The following is a 21,082-nucleotide window of genomic DNA, read 5'->3' on the forward strand; positions in this document are numbered from 1 at the left end:
CTAGAACCCTCAGTTTGTTTTTCAGAGTCCATCGTCTCTCATGGTTCGTCTCCCCCTCTGATTTACTCCCCTTCATTCTTCCCCTCCTGCTATCTTCTTCTTTTTTTTTTTTTCTTAACATATATTGCATTATTTGTTTCAGAGGTACAGATCTGTGATTCAACAGTCTTGCACAATTCACAGCGCTCACCATAGCACATACCCTCCCCAATGTCTATCACCCAGCCACCCCATCCCTCCCACCCCCCACCACTCCAGCAACCCTCAGTTTGTTTCCTGAGATTAAGAATTCCTCATATCAGTGAGGTCATATGATACATGTCTTTCTCTGATTGACTTATTTCACTCAGCATAACACCCTCCAGTTCCATCCACGTCGTTGCAAATGGCAAGATCTCATTCCTTTTGATGGCTGCATAATATTCCATTGTGTATATATACCACATCTTCTTTATCCATTCATCTGTCGATGGACATCTTGGCTCTTTCCACAGTTTGGCTATTGTGGACATTGCCCAGCCCGCTCCAGTCTTGTTTGAGCAGTGACAGAGCGGCTGCTCTGAGCGCCTTCCTCTGGGTGGCAGTTCTCCGTCCACCAAAGAGAGTTCTGTGGGGCCTCACTGCCCTCCCCTTCTCTTTTCTCTGTCAAATGCTTCTTTCCTGCCTAGGCCTCAGGGTCTGTTCATCGCCTGATGACATTCTGCACTTTTCCTGTTCTTTGGAGGCTTTTGGTTCACGTTCTCAGAGTCAGCCTGAAAGTCAGTCCCCAGTGGTGTCGGGGAAAGAGCCCCTCTCTGAGGCTGTGGGCCGGGAGAGGCCACCCCTCGGCGCTCAGCCAGGGCCTCCGACTGGACGTGATCTTATCTGTGAAAGGGGCCTATTCGTGAGGCACAAGACCAGCCAGGAGCCTGGGCACGCTCATGGCTCCCACTAGGACTTAGCTTGAGATGGAGACACGGCTTCTCTGGACCGCAGGCTGGAAGACTCCGGGGAAGCTGGGTCTGGCCAGGGGAGCTTCTGCTGATCCCGCAGTATGCGGCTGCAGCGCTGGGGCCTGGGCAGCTGTGGGTGTGTTGGGGGCTGGCTGGCACTGGTTCATACCTCCCCTAAGAGGCCCTCATCCGAGCGGCCTATGGTACAGCACCTACGCGGGGCGCCAGTTGTTAGCCAGTTCGTCAGTGGGCTCCCCACAGCTCCCAGGGCGGCAGGGAGTCACCCAGGGCATGATTCTTCTCATCCAGGGCGCTGTGATTGCTTCCAGAGCGATGGCTACGCCTTTCTCCTCTGACTTTCTCTAACTGGGCAGCGACCAGTTCCTCTTTATTTCTGGTTCTCAAGATGTACTCACGGGGTAGATCCTCAATCAATCACAAATGATTGAATAAATCATGTTTATTTATCACTGAATTTTATTTATCATATAGATAATAGATCATAAGTGATTGTATATATGGATGTATGGATTCACCTGCCCGATGTTATACGTATGTATTCATTTATTCAGCAGACAGTGATTGATCACTGTTCTAGGTACTGGGGTTGCAGTGGTGAACCTGTAAAATAAAGGCCCTGTCCTAAATGGACCTTATATTCTGCTGGATAAATGCATACATATATATGGAGAGAGAATGAGAGAGAGACAGGAAGTGGTCAGATCTGTCAAGAAAGTTAAACACGGCAAGAGGTACAGAGTGGTGGGGGCTGTTTTTGCCTTCTGGTCAGGGAAGCTTCTCTGAGGAGGTGACATCTGAGGTGGCATCTGAATGAGGGGAGATGAGCAGGAAGGGTGAAGGCCCCTGGGTGGACACAAACGAGGGTCCAGCAGTGTGGTGTGGACCTCACCAGCAAAGGGGGTGGGGTTGAGGCTAAGGGCAGGGGCCCCTTGAGGAGACAGGGATCCAGGAGACTCAGGAAATAGAATCTCTCTCTCTGCTCGGTGGCCAGGATCAAAACCTGGGCATCATCTTGGTTCTTTCTGTCAGCTGGACAGCCAGACTCAACAGCAGATCCTGTTGGATCTGTTCCCAAGTGCACCTCAAGCCGTCCACTTCCCCCCGGCCGCTGCGCCAACTGGAGTACATCACCTCCTGTCTTGCCTGGATGGCTAAAATAGCCTCCCTGTGGTTGTCTTGCTTTCCCTGCTATAATACATTCTCCACAGGGTGGTCCGAGTTAGCTTTTTTAAAAACAGAAATTGGAGGATATTACTCCTCTGCTTGCAATGGCTTCCCTGCACTTAGAATGTACCCCAGAACCTTGACTGTGGCTCTCCCAGCCCTAGGTGGCTGTCCCTGACCACAGCTGGGACTGACCCTCCCTACCCTTGCCCTCACCGGCCTCACTAGCTGCTCTCTGTTCCTTAACCTCCAGCCTCAGCACCTTCACCTGCTGTATTTTCTGCGCGGAAGGCTCTGCCTAACCCCCCACCCCGATCTTTGCCTGGGTGGCTCTTGGTGATCATTTAGCGATCAGCTCAGCACATCCTTCCCAGAGAGGCCCCTCTGCCCACCAGCTACTCACTCTCTTGGGTGTCCTATTGATTTCACTCTCTGAAATGATCCGTTTATTTGTTTATACATCTATTTCCTGTTCCCCTGCCTCTAGAAGTTTACTTTCACGAGAGCCTGTTCTCCTCAATATTTCTGAACCCTACCTTTACCACTTGGTACCTGGCACCTAAAGGTGTTCATGGAATATCTGTTTAATGACTCAAAAGGAGGTACCTTGTTTGCTTCGTCACCCCAACACCCACCACTAAACAGCTAGGCAGCTCACAACAGACCAGCCTGAGGTCTATGAAGAGGCCCGACCTGGAGGGAGGTGGGGGGCTCCCAGGCAGGTCTAATGACATCCTCAGAGCTGCTCAATCCAAGGAGCTCGCCATGGCTCCCTGCCACTCTGAGGCTCCACCCTCCAAGGCCCCTCCACCCCATCCCATGGGAGTGCCAGCGCTGGGTCCAGCCAGGCTTTGGACTTGGAAAGATCTGAATCTTAACAATTCTGTCTCTACGTCTTTCTCGGTAAGGGACCTTGGGCAGGTCTCATAATCTGAGTCTCAGTTACTGTAATTAGAAAATGAAAATAATAATCATAATAATACCTGACTCATGGGGCTATCTTTAGTCAGTGCCGGGTCTGCAAGAAGCATCAATAAATGTTAACTTATTAGCATTATTGTTGTCATTATTACTGATCAGTTAGCTGTTATTTTTCTTTTTGTTTAAAGATTTATTTATTTATTTGAGAGAGAGAGAAAGAGAGAGAGAGAGCGTGCACATGAGTGGGAGGGGAGGGGCAGAGGGAGAGGGAGAGAATCTCAAGCAGACTTACCGCTGAGTGTGGAGCCTGACCCAGGGCTTGATCTCACGACCCTGAGATCATGACCTGAGCCGAAACCAAGAGTCAGACACTCAACCAACTGAGCCACCCAGATGCCCCAGTTAGCTGTTATTTTTCAATGCCCCTCCCCCGCCTTAGCCTTCAGAACCTCCCTCTTCTATGTAGCAGCCCTGCCAGAGTGCAGGGGTGTGGCAGAGGTGTCTTCTGCCCTGCCCTGTTGGGTGCGGGATTGGTAGTCCCCCCGGCCCCACCTTGTCCACCTCTGAATCACACTTATTCTGGTGGCATCTGTGATGGGAGATACCTCCCCACTCAGCCAGCCCGGGAACCCCCTTCCACCTCTTTCCTGAAGCCCTCCCTCCCCTTCCCGCCGGTCCAGGTACACAGTATGCATGTTATCACCATCATCAGGAAGGCGCTGGCTGGTAGACTAACTCACACTCTGGAATTAGTACTGTCTTGGCTTTTAAAAATAACACACAGAGGGGCCAATTCTTAACCCAAATGAATGGCTCACCCATGGTGGGATTTTAAGCACCGTGAGGGAGATGCTGGAGGTGATGGGGCTGGTTCTGTAAGGAGCTGCCCGCCCTGCTTGCCTGTGGACAAGGCCCCACTGGTGTTTCAATGTGTCCATTCTGTTGCTCCCCCGCCTGTGTCTATGGGACACTGCACGCTCCTGAGGACAGCTGTCTTTCTGGCTAGTTCCCACCACAGCCCTGGGGGTGGGGTGAGGCCGCGGACCCCAACTTGGGAGGGACCTCCCAAGCTTTGGAGGCACATTCAATGACGCCCTACCCCATGTGCGCCCCAGGACTTGCCGCTTCTGCTTCTCTTTCCCACATGTGGGGAGAGGTGAGTTTCTCCCTGGCCCTGGGATGCAGTCCTTCCTGTGGGAGCCTGCCCCACCTCAGCCAAGGTCCTGGGTCCAGCCCTTTCCCACCATGGAGAAAATAGCAAGAAAAACAGATGAGAACTGATACCCTAAGCTGCAGGTCTGCTGGGACCTGGCCCTGGAGGAGCCCCAGGAAAGCTTTAACCCTGGGGCTCCAGGCCGTCAAGAAGGGCGAGGGGAGGAGGGGGGGTGGGCGCCTCCCTAGTGAGAAGCTGCTTCCTCCTTCTCTCGCACCTGGGTCAGTGTCGGTACCCACCTCTTCTCTCAGTGGTCATCATTGCTCAGATGTGGGTCCTGGGCAGCCTCCCCCCACCCCCAAGCCCCAGGCTGGACGGCAGCACAAGGTCACCTTGTCCACCCCCCTATCTCTGGGCATACCCTCCTTGACCAGGGTCCAGATGTTCCCATTCTAAAGCTCTTAGGAAGGGGACATTTGCAATCTGCCAATCATCCCATATCTAAGTGACCCATAGTGAGCCTGGTGCCCCGGAGGAGAGCTGGTCTTAGAGTCTGGAGACCTGGGTAAGTTATTGGCCATTTCTGGGCCTGGGTTTCCTAACCTGTGAAGTGGTAATCCCATTATGTCCTGCATCACAGGGTGGTTACGGGGATGACCTGAGACATGAATGTAAAGGGCTTTGTAAATGATAAACATGATATAAATCATACGTGCGATGGGCTGTGACCCGGGGCGGGTGGGCAGTGAAGGGCAGGTGCCTGGCCTCCATCCTTCCTCTTGCAGCTGCAGCCTGATTAGGTCCTGCTGAGGCTCACCCTGGAAACCTGCCCCCCACCCCAACCTCATGACAGCCATGGCAGTGTCCCTCAGCCTTCTGTCTTGGCAGAATGATCTCTGCCTCTTTGGTCTTGCTCTATAGATTCACCCAGAGCTTCTTTCACCATAGGATGTGTGGGGAGCCCTTTGAGATCATCACTAACAAGCCCTGAGCCAGATATTTGCAGAGCAGTTAGGTCCTGTTGCCTGAGCATCTAGAGATACGGGAGGTTTTCCAAGTATGAGTGTTACTAGGGGCTTGGAAGGGAGGAGCTTGGGCACAAGAATATTGGTGGGGTGTTTACAGACTATTTCACTTATGTTGTCTCATCTGGTCCTTAGTCTCTGAAGCGGGGTCCACTGTCTCATTTTACTGAGAAAGAGTTGATCTAGTAGGTTGCAGATTGACTTCTAGTGTGTGCACCAGGCTGGCCCTCCTGCTGGGGATCCAAGAGGCGGGAATGGGCTTCAGTTGCAAGATAGCAAGGATTATGTGTAAGAAAACTTAGGGAGGCACCAGTGAACTGGGTGTCTTCAAGGTGCCTTGGTGCTTTGGGGATACAAGGGCCCTATGATCACAGAGTAGGGGAGGAGTCATCACACTGACGTGTTGGAATCATCTAGGTTCCTCCCTTTCCCATTGGAACGATGAGGAGATTGGAAAAGAGCTTCCATGATCCCTTCTAGTGCTTGCTTCCTTGATGGGATGGGGGGATCTGGTTTCTCCCCCCTGCCAAGTCATTCCCTTCCCCCTCCCCGTAAAGCCTTCCCGGATCAGTGGGCTGTGGTGCACAGAACGGGGTCCAGGGTGAGAGGCGCCGTTAAGTAACGTCACTGTAAAGAAGAAAACCACCGATGCTGCAGCACACGACGGGAGAAACCAGAGTCGGAGGGAGGCCTCTGCTTTCATCCCCATGGGTCTCAGGAGCTGCTTACAGGCTCAGCGGGGCACTCCATCCATCTCAGAAGCCGCACTGGAAAATAAACTGGGCAAGCTGAGCCCACCTGTGCTGAGCTGGCTCCCCAGCACCGAGCTGGGTGGGCCCCAACCCCTGGCACTCTCTCCGGGGCGGCATGTGGGCAGAGGACACGCTGGCTGCAGGCTGCACTGGTTTAAAGGGAAGTGGGAAGCTCCCAGGACATTGTGTTGTCGGCCTCTTCACCCAAAATGTGAGCCGCAGAGATCCTTTCTTACTGGCACAGAAAACACGCATGTTTGGCATTTGGCTGAGCAAATGCACCCCCGTGCATGCATACACGCAAGTGCCTCGCTTGTAGCAAATGCTCTGTGAACATGAGTTGTCTTTCCTGAGAATGATTCCCCCATTAGCTTGGGGGTGCAGAGCTGGTGCTTGAGCACAAGCCCTCAGGAGATAAGCACTGCGCGGTGATTGGACGGGGGAAGGGGAGGTAAGCTTGGAAGGGGAGGTGGGGGCACTGGTAGGAGGGTATGGGGCAGAGCCGGAAGGAGGGAGGTGTGCAAGGCTTTTTTGGACAGTTGTGTCAGCTGTCAGCTGGCCTAAGGGGAAGAGCGGCTCACTGATTTTCTGGCTGTTTTGGGTCAGCGTAGCGTAGGAAAGCGTTGCCACCTTCCATGCGGCCTTGGGCAGATCATGTGATTGCTTTGAACCTCAATTTCCTCATCTGTCAAGGCTTTCCTACCTTAACAGGACCGCCACGCTGCAATGATGAGGTGACCAATGGCGATGTGCCGGGCACACATGATTTTTACTTTGGTGATTTTATTAAAACTCCTCCGGGAGGTCCTTTGTTATTTTGTTATGATTTTTACCTTGATTTTTAGTTCGTCATGATTTTTACGTGACCCAGGGTTCCCACCCTCTGTGGGCGAGATGAACCAGTGCGATGCAAAGCTGTGGCCCAAATCTTAGATCCTGAAGACTCGGACTTCTAGCCAAAGACCCGCAGCTCCCTGCTCACTGGGCCCTGGCTGGGGAGGGGTCTCCTCTTAGAGACCCCTGGGGGCTGGTGGAGCCTGGGTTGGGGGGACTCACACTCTATTCTCCCCTCCCCCAGGTACAAGACGGTGGTGACTCCCCGGAGGGCGGCCGTGGCCATCGCCGGCTGCTGGATTCTCTCCTTCGTGGTGGGTCTGACGCCCCTGTTCGGCTGGAACCGGCTCGGGGAGGTGGAGCGGGCCTGGGCAGCCAACGGCACCGAGGGCGAGCCCGTGATTGAGTGCGAGTTTGAGAAGGTTATCAGCATGGAGTACATGGTCTACTTCAACTTCTTTGTCTGGGTGCTACCGCCGCTGCTGCTCATGGTCCTCATCTACCTGGAGGTCTTCTACCTGATCCGCAAGCAGCTCAACAAGAAGGTGTCGGCCTCCTCTGGTGACCCGCAGAAGTACTACGGGAAGGAGCTGAAGATTGCCAAGTCGCTGGCCCTCATTCTCTTCCTCTTCGCCCTCAGCTGGCTGCCCCTGCACATCCTGAACTGCATCACCCTCTTCTGCCCTTCCTGCCAGAAACCCAGCATCCTCACCTACATTGCCATCTTCCTCACCCACGGCAACTCGGCCATGAACCCCATCGTCTATGCCTTCCGCATCCAGAAGTTCCGGGTCACCTTCCTTAAGATTTGGCATGACCATTTCCGCTGCCAGCCCACACCCCCCGTTGACGAGGACCCCCCCGAAGAGGGGCCCCACGACTAGACTCCACCTTCCGATCCTGCCTGCCCACATCGGGGGCATCTCAGCCCAGTCCCACCTCCCCACTGGTCCCGCTCTTGAGCCTTCCTGGCTGGGCTGTGGGGTGTGGGTGCCCTGTACCTCGGGTCCTGGAGGAGGTTTGGGAGGGTGGTCCATGGGGAAGGAACCAGGTAACCTGAGGAGAGGAGGAAAGTGGCTTGAGCCTCCCCAGCTGTGTGACCATCCTACGGGCAACCCAGTGCTTCGGGCTGGACGGACCTGGGGAGACTGAGGCTGCAAAGGGGCCATGTGGGCTGGGAGGGCAAGCTTGGGCTCCCGTGGCAGTCAGGGGAGCCTGCTTGTCTCTGGTGGTAGTGGGTCAACCCTGGGACCAAGCCTAAGGAGAGGAGAGGATCCCCTCCAAGATGGAGGGAGGGAGAGAAACTGGACATCATGGTTTTGCTTTCTCTCCTTTCTGTAGAAGGTGGCAGAGCCACTGAGGGGCAGGAATCATGGAGCCTCAGTCCCCGCCTCCCAGGACCCTGAGCGGTAGCCATGCCGGGTGCCAGGGTGTCTGCTCTCCCTGCCCCGGGGAGCCCAGGTTTATACTTGGAAGAGGCAGAAAGAGTGGGTTCAGAAATCATTCCCAACTTTTGCTTTATTCTCCACCAGCCCTGGGATCCTGAATGGGGGCTCCAAGCCCCCTGGAGTTCATGTGGAGTTTAAGAGCCGGCCTCGCACAGCCACCGGGTGGCAGCACTGAGCCCTTGCTCTGGTCCGGCGTGTCCCAAGGAGGAGCTTGGGCTATAACTACCTGTCATCTGGGCTACCAGCCCCACTAGCCCCTGATGATGGCCTGAACTCTCCTAAGTGACACCCATCTCTGCTGTTTCTGGGCCAGATGGAGAGGAGAGGCCCAGACATGCCAACATGAGGGAGCATTCTGCCTGCCTTTGTCGGGCGGGGGGGGTGGACAAGGGAAAGTGCTGACCGTGGGTACTCATGGGATGACTTGTGACAGGCCAGGGGAGACCACACCCCTGAGAGTGAGGCAGGGAGGTCTGGCTGGCATTTAAATGTCCCCAGTATCCCTGGCACTAGTTTTCAGGGGCTTTGGGGCTCTGTGGCACAGTGTAGGCTTCAGAACATCCAGGCAAGAGTCCACCCTCTGCCAGGCTCTGGGGGCCCTTGTACGGAGGAGTGGGGGTGCGGTTCTGTGCGTGGTTCCAGGCCCTTCCCTTTCTCGGAGGTAGGATGTGCCCTGGCTCCCAGGGAGGGCCACCTGACTAATAAAGACCGTGAACCCTGATGGAGAGCATGCCCCTGGCTCCCCACCCCCACCGCCATCTGAGGGAAGCAGACAACCTCAGCAGAAGAGAGTGGGGGGTGGGGAGTGTGGGGGGGCGAAGCAGGGAGGGGGGTATGGAGGCGTTCAGAGCAAGGAGGGTTCCAGAGAAGAGTGTGTCTCTTCCTATAGTTATGCTCTTGGCATAGAAAACCCTGAATGTGAAAGCAAGATGTTAAAAATCTCATGTCTGGAAACCCCCCTGAGATCCTGAGTCCCCTCCCACTGACATCTTCCTCCTGATGTCATAGGTGGAGACCCCCTCGCGGTGACGCATTCCATCCCCCTCGCTGCGACACAGCGCCTCCCCCATCACAACGACGCTCACCGGCACAGAGGCCCCCGCACTGAAACACAACACACACCTTTATTTGAGCGGTTCTCACCCAGAGTGCACCTCTCTGCAGGGGCATCCAGTCTTTGCACCTCCCAGGCCCCCTCATGCCCAGGAAGCCGGGCCTGGGACCTGCCAGGCCTACCCCAGGCTCCCGGGCTCCGGCCTCTAGGGGAGGGAGGCGAGGCAGGTACCAGGGAGGAAAGCCATCAGCCATCACCATGTGAACGGGGTTCTGGGGCATCCGTGGAGCTTGATTCTGAGTCTGGTGGCCCCGAATCCCCAGGTCTGCAGCACCTGGCAGAGAACATGCTTCATGAGCCCTGGGATTAGACAGAGCCGGGCTCTACCTGACCTGCTGAAGAAGTGAGACAGGGCAGAGGGACAGAGCACCCCTCTTTCCTTCCCAGGCCTCCCACCCCAAGGGCCCAATGCCCAGCGCTTAGCTCTGCCACTGCAGCTCAGGGAACCTTCCCTACGTGTCCAGAGCCTCAGAACCACCTGGGAGGGAAGGTGGGACACAGGTTGTTGTCCCCTCTTGCTGACAAGGAAACAGGCCCAAGGGAATGCCCTGAACTAGACCCCTGTCCTATGCGCACGTTGCCCGGGACTGCAGATTTGTCCCCAGAGCTGAATGCCACCTTTCCCCGGCCCCCACCCCCACCCCCTGCTCTGGCCTCTGGCCCCAGAGGCCGAGGGTCCAGCCATTTACCGTCCTCTTCATCACAGCCTCCTGTCGCTCTTCAGTGTGTGGCTGATGCTGGAAGAGATGCCACAGTCAGAGTGGGGGAGGGGCGCATCTGCAGGGGACCCGAGTTGGGGGTAGTGGGATGAGAGGGGCTCAAGGCTACACGCCCTCACCCCAGGTAATCAATCAGTCTGGGTGGCAGACTCTACTACCTCCGTTCCTTACATTGGGCTGTCCTCCCACTTGGAAAATCCTTCCACTAGCCAGATCTCTCCATCTTTACTAACCGTCTGTCTTGCCTTGATTTCCAGCACCCAGCCTCATCTAGTCGGGCAGGAGAAGAGGTGGCTTCTATTAAGGGATGGTCCCTGGAGAAGGACGTTCCTCGTACCTTTCCCTTTGACCTCCAGCCGGCAGTCCACGGATGCCTCCCCTAGCACATTGACAGCCTTGCAGGTGTAGACCCCAGAATCAAAGGGGCTGGGCTTCCGGATCTCCAGGGTGCAGATGCCTTGCTCAGAGAGGGCACGGTATTTGGGGTCACCCTGGATGTTCATCTTGTTTTTCATCCAGATGATCTTGGGCTAAGGGAACATGGTCAGAAGAGAGCTGAGGAGATTGTGGGGTGGGATGGGCTTTGAAGGAGCTGTCTGGGAAGATTCCCCAGCCCACTGCCCCCACCCAGGGCACAGGGGGCTTCACCCCTTACCTTGGGCGATGCTCGGACACTGCAGAAGAGCTGAGTGCTGTAGCCAGGAGTGGAGGTGTGGTCAGCCAGGGGCTGGGTAAATGAGGGGGCTTCTGAGAAGTCTCGCTCCACAAACCCTTTAGGTTTGGCAACAATATCTGGGTTCAGGAGAGAAAGGGGTGCAAATTTAAGGTTACAAGAGTAAACCTCTTAGAACTGAATTCATCCATTTTCCTAAAATAATCACTATAGCTTACGCTTAGGTGTCTTATTTATTCTACTTAGCATCCTTCTGCAAGAGTGAGTTTGTTATTACTATTTGACAGACGGGAAACTAAGGCCCTTCATGGATGAGTGACTTGCCCAATATCACTTAGTGAGTTTGGGGCTTAAAGGGTAGACAATCACATGATGACCATGGCTCTCTGGGCAGAGAGCTGGTGGTCTGGAGGAGGATCTTAGCATCAACGAGGGCAGGAGACAAGCCATTTCATTGCTGCCGTGGGATGAAGGAGCTCCGTGGCAGGACCCCAGGCTCCTGGGATCTTCGGGAAGCCAGGCATGGCCAATATGTGAGAATTTAGAGACAGAAGATCTCAAAGAAGCAGAGGAATGTCGGGACCGTGCCTGGGTGGGTCAGGGAGAGGACAGAGAGGGCAACGAGCAGGAAAACTGGATAGATGAGTTGCTCTTGGCCGAGGCTGGGGACTTGCAACCCAGAGATCCACATTTCATTTCTGTTTGTCTTTGGAGACCTGACTGGTTTTCCTTTTTTAAACAAAAATGTCTTCTTCGTTCTGTGCAGCACAGGCTGGTGTTAAAAATTTGCGTGTGCCTTCCCAAGCCTACACAGACTCCGTGCTGGGGGTGGGGGGTGGGGGTGCTGGAGATCACAGGGTGACAGGGAGCAAGGGCTTGGCATTTCATATCTGACGCAAGCACGTCACGTGGCCGTGTGGAGACAGTAAATACCCATATCTCTCCTGTCCATCTGTGTGGTGTTATATGAGGGTCAGGAGGCTTGTGTTTGAGCCAACTCACCGGACTCTACCTACCCACGCACCCCGCCCCTCAGAGTAGTGCCCCTGGGACACCGCGCATGAGCCCCCGTGATTGCTTCGATGCTGGCCGCCACCAGCAACTTTGGAATAAGCGCACAGCCTCCCAAGGGGCGCATCTCCTTTGCACGGGTTTGCTCTGATGTGTTTGTTAAAATCAATCAACCACATCCATTTCTTTATAGTCCCTTGTGTGAATGCGTGAGCGTGTGCGTAGCTGTGGAGTGGGTGTGGAGAGGGCAGCAGATGCTCTGGCGAGCGGCACCCACGGGGAGCCCACAGGGAGGGGTGCTGATGCCCCAGGACAGGCCGAGCCTGGCTGGGTGGGGGGGCGGTTGGAGGGAAGGAGGGCAGGCCTGGTTTGGTGTCTGGCCCCGGGCCCAGACCCACCTGCCTTCTGGATGCGGGCTAGCTCCTTGGTGGTCGCGGCCGAGGCACTGAGCCCACACTGGTTCTCCGAGAAGACCCGAAAGGAGTAAGCGTTTCCCACGATGAGGTCAGAGATGGTGCAGGTGGTTGGGTGGTAGCGCTCCAGGACCGTGAACCATTGCTGCGGGGACCCCGGCCTGGTCATCCTTTCCTCTGACCCTTGCCCTTGCCCTCCTGGCTCACCCTGGGGCCCCTTTCTCAGAGGTGCTCATTCCAGGCCTTATCCCGAGGAAGCTGAACCATCCAGCTTTGGGAGACAGGGTCCCTGGATACTCAGATGACCTCGCTGGGGTCCTCAGAGAATTCTAGATTCTTACGGCTCAAAGTGTGGCCTGAGGACCTGCATACTCAGAATCACCTGGGAACTTCTGGGAAGTACAGCATCTCAGCCCCCGCCCCAGACCTAATGAGTTAAGATTGGCATTTTAGCAAGATTCCCAGGTGATTCATAGGCACATTACATTTCCAGAAGCACTGCTTTAGACCTTGAAGGGCCGCAGAGAGCCCCCCTTGCAGTCTTCAGGAGGCAGCTGAGGCCCAGAGAGGAAAGGGATCTTGCTAAAAAGCCACATGAGGACCTCAGGTTAGTGGTAGTTAGACTAGAGCACGCTCCCTGGACTCTCGGAGGGCCGGGTCTTCCTGGCCACCTTGGCCACCTCCCCCCCACCGCACGCTACTCCAGCGGGCCTCACCCCTGTCTTTTTGTCTGCCTTCTGCACTGTGTAGCCCAGGAGCTCTGTGTTGCCTGTGTCCTGGGGCAGTGTCCACTCAAGAGCAGCGTTGCAGCCCCAGACGTCCAGTAGCCGGATGCTGCTGGGGGGTCCAGGTTTCTCTGCAGGGCCAGAGTGTGAGGGGGGTGAGGGGGAAGGCTGGGCTTGCTGCAAAATCCCCACACCCAAGATCTGGCTCCTGTCACACACTCCCTGGCCTAATCCCGTCAGCGGTCAGCTCTGGGGTAGGAGATGGGGTCTCTGGGTCCCCAGCACGGCAGCCCCGCCTCGCCTGGCCCCGTACCAATCACCAGGATGTCGATGGCTGCCTTGGCCTCCAAGCCTTCCAGACGCACAGTGAGCTCATAGCAGCCTGAGTCAGAGCGCCTGGCCGAGCGGATGAAGAGGATGGAGTCCTGGTCCCCGGTGCGCACGTTCACTCGCTGGCTGTCCAGGGCGTGGCCGTTATGGGTCCAAGAGGCCTGAGGCTTGGGACTCCCCTGGGAGGGAGGAGCTCTCAGGGCAGATGCAGGAGGCACCAGCACCCCATACCCACTCAATTCCGGGGATCTCTGGAGCTGTGCTCAGGGGAGCTGGCCCCATCAGCCCTTCCAGGAGACGCAGGTGCTGTTCACAGCCTCCTTCTCCAGGTGTCCAGCCAACCCTGGGACCACCCATCCCGACCACAGGCTGGAGAGTCACAACTGAGTCATGTGTACAACAGAGGGAGGGTGCAGCTCTCTTGATGGGTCTCATGAGGGCCTCTCATGAGGATCCTGACATTTCCAGGGTTCCTCCGACACACCTCAAGTAGGGGCCCTGATTTCCCTCCAGGCTGTTATCCTGGGCAGGGGCCACACCTACCTGGAAGGGGATTTGCAGGTTGACTGGCTCTCCCACCTGGCGGATGTAGGTCTGACGAAGGTGGCGGGGGACTCGGATCTTGGGGGCCTCTGCATCAAAGGGAGAGGCTAGGCTTAGCACAGCACGGGGTTGCTGATTGGAGGCTACTGTGGTAGCCATAGGAAACAACCGGTGAGGGTTGCTGGCTGGGCAGGAGGGCTCCTAGTTGTGCTCTGGGGCTGCCTGCTTGTGGGAAAGGCTAATGGAGATGCAGGGGCCCAAATCCCTCAAGGCCCTTGGGGAGTTGAGAGCTGGAAGGTTCCAGGAGGGCAGGGCCTCCATGGTGTGAACTGGTAAGCATCCCGGGCACTCCCTTGGCGCCCTGACCCTGCCAGGCTGGGATTTACCCTGCAGCTTAGGCATGCCAGGGCTCCAGATGGGTCCTGGCGGGCTCCTTGGCTCCCCCTAGTGGGAAACAGGTGCTGCACCTGTCGGCCTGCATTCCCAGGAAAGGTGGCCATGCCTTCTTCCTTCTTATCCAGCATCCTCCATTCCACAGCAGCCCAGAACTTCCAGAGAAGCCCCTGTGAGATCCGTTTGCCCATTTCTCTGTCGGAGGCCATATGGGAGGATTAGGATCTTTCCCTTCTTAAATGAGGGCAGAGCAGCTATACCCCTTCTTTCTCTGTCACCCCTCCCACTACCTTTCAGTCTCACAGTTGGGAAGTCCTTCCTGAAATCTCACTTCAGTCCCATGCTATGGGGGGGAGCCACCTTCCTGACCGTCACCTAATCAGGTGCAGCCACCAAAGCCGCTGGGCATTCTAAGGGAGGCTGCTGCAGCCCCTGCCATCCTCCCCGCTCCCTGCCCCGGGCGGGGGAAGGAGCGGTGGAGGCTGAGGCTCCTCGGCAGCAAACAGGTGGCAGCAGTTGGTCGGTGGCACACAGGCCGGAGGGGAGGAGATGGTGAGAAGGAACACTGTGTCTCCGAGGATTAGCTGTGCAGGCCCTTGGCTCTGGGGGCATAAGGAGTGGAACGATCTAGGGGCAGCTGCAGGGGGCCAGGAATGCTTGGCAGCTCCAGGTGGCTAAGAAGGGACAGCTGAGCAGCCGAGGATTCTGGACAAGGTCCCCACCCTGCCCTGCCCACGAGGAGGGCCTGGCTGGTCCCTGTTTGTTCGTGGCCTCCTCCCCCTCTTCTCTCCAGGAAATCCCCTTCTCTCCTGCCAGAGGAATTATAATGGAGTCGTGGGTGCAGAGTCTGGCTGGCTCCTTCAATGTTGGGCCTTGGAGTAGAGAGCCATGGCCTCCTGTACCCTCTCAGAGTCTGAGCTCCTGGGGCAGGTCCAGGACCCTCCCAACCAGGAGGGCTTCCTGGCACCTCCAGGTTAGAGTCGACATGTCCATACTGTGGCTGCCAGGTGGGGGTCATGTCTGCCCCAGACTCAAGGGATGGAAGGGTCCCAGAGAAGACTCCCGGACGCTTGGTGGCACAGGAATGGTCCTGTATGGGAGGCAGGTTCTGGGATTGCTGCTAATAGGCTGAGTGACCTCGAGGGAGTCTCGGGCCCCTGGGGACCTGCTTGGCTTGGATGGACCAGCTGTCATAGCCCGTGATTCTAATCTCTCTAGCCCCGTGGTTCCCACATCTCTTGGGCCTTGAAGTTGAGAAGTATTTCCTTGAATCCAAACTTGACCTCTCCTGTGGCTCTGAAGCCCACTCTTTTTGGAGGCCTCCTGTGGGTGCAGGGGAAAAGAAAGAAGGTAGAGAAGGCCTCAGGCCACCTGCTGGCCTGTGTCTCTCTTCACCCCGGGCCCTGGGCTGTCCCCAGAGACCTCAGATCAGACCAAATGACTCACTGCCATTAACGGGCTGAAACCCGATCGGCTCTGGGAAGGGAGCAAGGGTAGGCTTGAGGCTAATGCACCCTGCAAATAGAAGTCTTACAAAGGGACAGCAGCTGGCCTCCAAGGTCCCCAGCACACCGCTGCCCTCTGGGGATGGAGAAAACTTCACAGGCCTGCAGGCTCTCGTCTGTTTCTCCCACTAGGGACGTGGTGGGATAAGAGGCAAGCAAAGACTTCTCTCTGTTCAAAAACCTTTGGGAGGATCTGGAACCCAGGCCATATGACACGAGCAGAAAATGGGCAGAACATGAACTTCCCCGGCCGCTGGAGGGATTCAGATTAGATAGGAGGAAGAACAAAATGGCTTTTAGCATTGGGACGCTGAGGCAGGTGACCTGGGGGAGCTTGAGCTTTCATTTCTGGGAGTCAGGGACACCCTCCCCCAACGCTTGGGGGCTGGGCCACTCAGGGAAATGGCCTCTTTGACCTCCAGAGGCTTGCTGCTGAGGAACCTGGAACTTTCTTAAGGCAAGATGGTGATAGCATGTGGCTTATGCATGTGAGGGTGGGATGGGGGAAGATGATTGTCTTGTTTCCTCTGCCCATCAGCCTCAAGTTTCCCTACCTATCACATAACGTGCCCGGGAAGGGCTGGGAGCAGGAGATAAAAGGATGGGCTTTACCGATGATCTTCTGGATGTGGACAGGCTGTTCTAGCACAGCTGGTGGGCCAGCCCCTGCAGAGCTCACTGCAGCCACACGCAGGAAGAACTTGTCCCCCAGAGCCAGGTTCCGCATGGTCAGCTGGGTCACCATCAGGGGCCGGGCGTTCACAGGCACCCACTCTGAGCCTGGGGAAATGGACAGCATGCAAGGCCCCGGCTTCACGGCCATGGGCATCCTTCTCAGTGGGGCTTTCCTCCTCCCTGGGGCAATAGACCTCCCACCCCGGGCCTTATTTTCCCCTTGCTGTCCTTCCCTGACTTCTTGTCAAATGTATCCTAAAGCCCGGAGAGGGTTGGACACATCTGCCAAGTCATGCAGCAAGGTAAGGACAAAGGCAGAGGCCAGGCTGAACTTGGCCGCCATGGAGGTGAACAGGACAGAGGCAACAGGAACTGGGCCATTGCCCTGGTCCCCTGTTTCTCTTCACTGTCTCCTACTCTTAAGTACGCCCGCTCCCAGCTTCTCTGTCGCCCACTCCTGCTTGCCCTGCCCTGGCAGGCTCCTCTGAGACTCAGCATCTCCTTCACTCTCTATCAGACCAGCACCCCCAGCAGCCCCGACCCCTCTCTCCCTGTTACTCAGAGGCTCCCTGGAGCGGGAGGATGGGGTCAGGGGGTGTCTCCTGAGGTCATTTGGACACCCTCCTGCCTCAGAGGTCCATGGGGTGAGCAAGAAGTGTTAGGTGAGTGGGTTGAGGGGACCACTTGCACTTTCTTCTTCTGTATCTCCCCCCAGACTGGCCCAGCTGCAGGGTCTGGGGGCTTGTTGCTGTGACTCCCAAGCCCACCTCCCCTGGGGGTGTGCGGGGCTTAGCCCAGAGCTCACCTCCTTCTCTGCAGAGCTCCAGCACATAGCCCTGGAGCCCCAGCCTCCCTAGCCTCTCCGGTGGCTCCCAGCTCACGGTCACCGAGCTGTCGCTCACATCCTCCAAGGCCAGCCGCAGCGGGGCACTGGGCCCATCTGGGGGAGAAGTAGGGGGAGATGAAGAGGTCTGTGGTGGAGAACGCTCCCCCGCCCGCACTCCCTGCCCCACCTTGTCACCTTCGCTTGCAGGGGCAGGTTTAGTGGCTGCGGGGGCCGCAGGGGCTGTGGGGGCAGGCGCCTGTGGCGTGGGAGCCCGCTCTTCCCCGGCGGACTCCAGGGCTGCCGCTTCTGCAGAGGGCTCTGTGGTGGGCGCCTTGGCCAGCTCAGAGGAGGTCTCCTCCGGACCACAGGTGGGGGCCTCCGAGGCGGCTTTCTCTGTCATTGCTGGGCTGGCTGAGGGTGGTCAGGCTGGAGTGTGCAGGGGTCAGCAGGAGAGGGTCTGGGCCTCCAGGGTGCCTGGGACATCTAGGGCCAGACTTATATAGTCGGGGGCTGCCCCACCCCCAGCCAAATGATGGTTCCCAGCTGTGGGGTCAGGTCAGGCAGGGGGACTGGGGGGCAGGGAGACGCCTAGGCCAGGAATAGCTTGGGGGGAGGAACTGCAGGGTCCCTTGAGGAGCGCACTACCCCGTCCATCGCTCGGATTGGATCTCGGCAGCCATGGTGTCGGTGCCCGGAGGGGAGGAGGGCACAGATAGATGAGATGGGGCATTGCCAGGAGCCGGTGCCAAGAGTCAGGCCAATGGGAACAAGAGCTTCCATCTGGAGAAGGAATCCAGATCACGCTTTGTGTTTGGCCTCTGCGGAGCCACTTGCACCCAGGGCTTCTCAGCCAGGTGCTGGGACCCAGACTGCCTGAAGCAGCCTTCCCTTCTCCCAGCTTTGCTTCTGGGATCCCACACTCCCCTCGGCCTCACATTCCCTGGGCATTCTCACATGTGCCGTGTGGGGCTGAAGGTTCCAGAGAGGGAGGGGATTGGGATGCCCAAGGTGGGGCTGGTCGGAGGAAGGTCTTCCAGCAATGGGGCCCCAGGAAGGGGGCCTAAGGCCCCCGGTTACCGCTTTTGCTGGAGAGGACCCTGTCTCCCCAATCCCTGTGACAATCCCCTAGCCCTTGGCAGTGAGATAAAGTCATGAGGCAGAGCTGGAAGAGACCCCGGAGGAGGACGGCACTCAGAAACTTCTAGATTCTTTGAAGCAGGGAGGGTTACGAGGCAGGTACAACCAAATGTCTAGTCACGGATTCATTCACCCAATGAAACATTCAGACCGGCAATCATTTAACAGGCCTGAAAATACCACGTGTCAGGGAGGAGGGGAGGCCACAGGGGTGGTCACTGTCGGTGGGAGCGACGGTCGAAGACTTCCCTTTGGAAAAAGGGAGACGGCATCTGGTAAAAACGGAAAATGGGCATGTCTGCGACCCAGCAGTGACAGCCCTAGAAAACATCACACGTGCCCAGGAGACATGCATGCCAATTTGCACAGCAGTATTATTTGTAAGAGCCCAAACCTGGGGAAGGCCCCTGTCCCTCCACAGCTCACTGCGGAGCACATGTGCACGTATAATCCAAAACACAGGACGGGACGAGCCAACTGCAGTCTCGGGGGCGACCTAACAGATCTAATAGTTTCAGGGTGAACAAAGAGAGGAAGGCTCAAGAACAGTGGGATCCCACCCATGTTAAATTCAAAGGCAGGCAACCCCACACTCTCTTCTTCCAGGGGCTTCTGTAGGTGGTGAGACCCTAGGGGGAGGCAGGGGGAGGTCAGGAGCGGCTGCCTCCAGGTGGAGGGACAGGGTGTCTGTGCTGGTGGGGTCTCAGGGGGCACTACTGAGGTTTCGTTTCCCTTCCGGGGTGGGGTGTGGGGGGGTGTTACACAGGTTTTCACGAGTTAGTAATTCTTTAAATGAAACAAATCCATTCTATGCACTCTTTAGCATGTATGCTATATCCCAACATTGAAAAATAAATACACAGGAGTGTGGCTGCCTTTCACTGCCGGTTGTCCTCGTTGTAGCGGAGGGCCTGGGGAGCCTCAGGGTCCGGCCCTGCCTGGGTGCCTGCACCCTCTGCCAGGTGACTCAGTGTCCTGCCAGGCAGGAGGCGGGCCCCGGAGACCCGATCCCCATCCCTGGCCTCTGACTCCGCAGCTATAAGTGAATGTGACTAACTCTGCAGGACCCTGAGTCAGCCCTGTGGAGCTTGTCCCAGGCTGGGGGAAGGGTGGCTCCAGGGAGGAGGAGGGGTTTGGCTGCCCTGGAGGGCTTGCAGCCCCAGGGGGTTTGGAAGACCCTTGTGTGGTGGGGTGGGCAAGGTGTGGCGACTGGGGAATTCCTGGCCCCACTGGCCCGCGATGAAATGCCAGGTACCCTGCCGAGGCTCTGGCCAAGCTCTCACTTTCTTTGCTTTGAGCAGGGCTGTGACCTTGGGATCAGTTGCATCTGCTCAGCTCCAGCTGGTTCAGATTTCAGGGTGGCCAATAGGTACTTCCTTCCCTACACCTCAAACCAGTGTCACAAACCAAGGCACGGATAATCGGAACATGAGGGAATCCACACATAAATTCTCTTTGATTTTGGAGTGTGCCTCTGGACTCCAGATACAAGGCATGCCTGGGGCCCTGGGAATTCTACAGAAAACTGACGAGAGCATTTCTACCTCATAAAGGCTGCAAGACCGGCGGGTCTTCTAAGCCCATCCCAACTCATCTGTGTTCCCATCCCACCTGTCTGCCACCTCATGTCCCCAGCCACAGCCTGAGCAGAGCAGCCTTGTCTCTACTCGGGTTGAGGGCCGAGTGTGTCCCAAGAGGAGAGACAAGGGAGACAGAGGGCTGAGCGGCAGCCTTAGGACATCTGACATATTTCCGCCCAGCAACGGAAGGGGTTTTTAAAGGTCATGAGCCACCTACCCGTCTCTGGGAGTCTCAGAGGCTGGACGGCCATGTCTCAAGCACCCTGCAGAGACTCCAGGCCTGGGCCAGAGGGAGGGTGCCGGAGGTCTCCTCCTAGCCCTGAACGGCCAGGGTCAGGGCTCTCTAACCTGGCCCTGGGTTGGCTCCCTACCCCCTCCCAGGGGCTCAGAGGAGATGAAGGTTTGGAATGTGACTTCCTTCCTAGTACCTGCTAACCTTCGAAAAACAGAAAAGTCTTCTTTCAACGAGGAACTACGGCAAGAGGTCTGGACTACTTTATTATCTGGAAGGCCATCAGCCCTCCTGAGTTAAGTCCACAGCGGATGGATCTGAGGAGGCTGGCCTCCTTTAGGGACTCCCCGGGGCCCAGCAGAGGCCAGGGTAGCCTCATCACCTCTGCACCTTCTACAAGCTCCAAGCCCCCAAGTCTGAGAGAGGAATCCAGAAGACATGAGGGAGGGAAGTCCAAAGAGACCGACGCAAGTGCCCAACACACGTGAAGCTCTGGCGCTTTATTGAGCAGCAGCTGCGGACTTAGGGAAGGGAAGTGGGAGGGGAGACGTGATCATGCTCCTGAGTGCAGGTTTCAAGCTGGGCTTTGCAGAGGGGTAATTCGTGTGGCGCTGCTTCGTGAGAGATGTGCTGCTTGCATGGGCCACATGGTGCCCCTCGGCAAGGAGGCCTGGGGGTAGGGGAGTCCCAGAAATCTCCTTGTGTGGGCCTGGGGTCATTGAGCATTTTCATGAATCAGCAGTGGTGTGCTGACCCCGGGGCTTCCACCGTGCTGGCCCCCAGGCCTTAGCTGCCCACGGCCTTACCTCTACCTGCTGGTCCACTGGAGCTGAGCTCAGACGGCTCCCCTGCGGCCCTCCGTGTGAGGTCCAAGGGAGGGAGACTGAGGCTCAGTCGGGGACTCAGCAAGGCGGGCGATGAGGCTCTGGGCCAGCAGGGATGCCCCTCGCCCCACC

The 21,082-nt window shown here is 56.9% G+C and overlaps 2 protein-coding genes across 9 annotated transcripts in view; one reads left to right on the plus strand and one right to left on the minus strand.

Annotated features, from left to right (window-relative positions):
- Positions 1–9,205, plus strand: part of ADORA1 (adenosine A1 receptor) — a 34,571-nt gene extending 25,366 nt beyond the window's left edge. For all 5 annotated transcript variants that reach the window (XM_073884472.1, XM_025855213.2, XM_073884473.1 and 2 more), the window contains one exon: positions 7,047–9,205. In XM_073884472.1, the coding sequence (XP_073740573.1) occupies positions 7,047–7,686 (640 nt within the window). In that variant the 3' untranslated portion in view covers positions 7,687–9,205. The remainder of the gene's footprint in view (positions 1–7,046) is intronic.
- A 147-nt stretch (positions 9,206–9,352) lies between these two features.
- MYBPH (myosin binding protein H) lies at positions 9,353–21,070 on the minus strand. 4 transcript variants are annotated; one of them, XR_012375789.1, is made up of 11 exons: positions 20,933–21,070; positions 17,157–18,586; positions 16,289–16,456; positions 13,779–13,867; positions 13,219–13,414; positions 12,897–13,036; positions 12,166–12,325; positions 10,739–10,875; positions 10,317–10,613; positions 10,054–10,101; positions 9,353–9,638 (listed from the first exon to the last, which is right to left on the minus strand). XR_012375789.1 is itself a non-coding variant. In XM_073884471.1 (10 exons), exons 1-9 carry the CDS (start codon positions 17,575–17,577, stop codon positions 10,085–10,087), a joined length of 1,521 nt encoding a protein of 506 aa, XP_073740572.1. In that variant the 5' UTR covers positions 17,578–19,258; the 3' UTR covers positions 9,353–9,638; positions 10,054–10,084. The 4 variants fall into 4 exon arrangements, 1 of the variants encoding a protein (XP_073740572.1); XR_012375790.1 differs by lacking the exon at positions 20,933–21,070 and having other exon boundaries at positions 17,157–17,291; positions 17,373–19,251; XR_012375788.1 differs by lacking the exon at positions 20,933–21,070 and having other exon boundaries at positions 17,157–19,256.
- Positions 21,071–21,082: the final 12 nt, after the last annotated feature.

This window comes from Callorhinus ursinus, unplaced genomic scaffold (assembly GCF_003265705.2).
Source record: "Callorhinus ursinus isolate GAN/ISIS: 27379988/994484 unplaced genomic scaffold, GSC_fseal_2.0 scaffold57, whole genome shotgun sequence".
Lineage (NCBI taxonomy): Eukaryota > Metazoa > Chordata > Mammalia > Carnivora > Otariidae > Callorhinus > Callorhinus ursinus.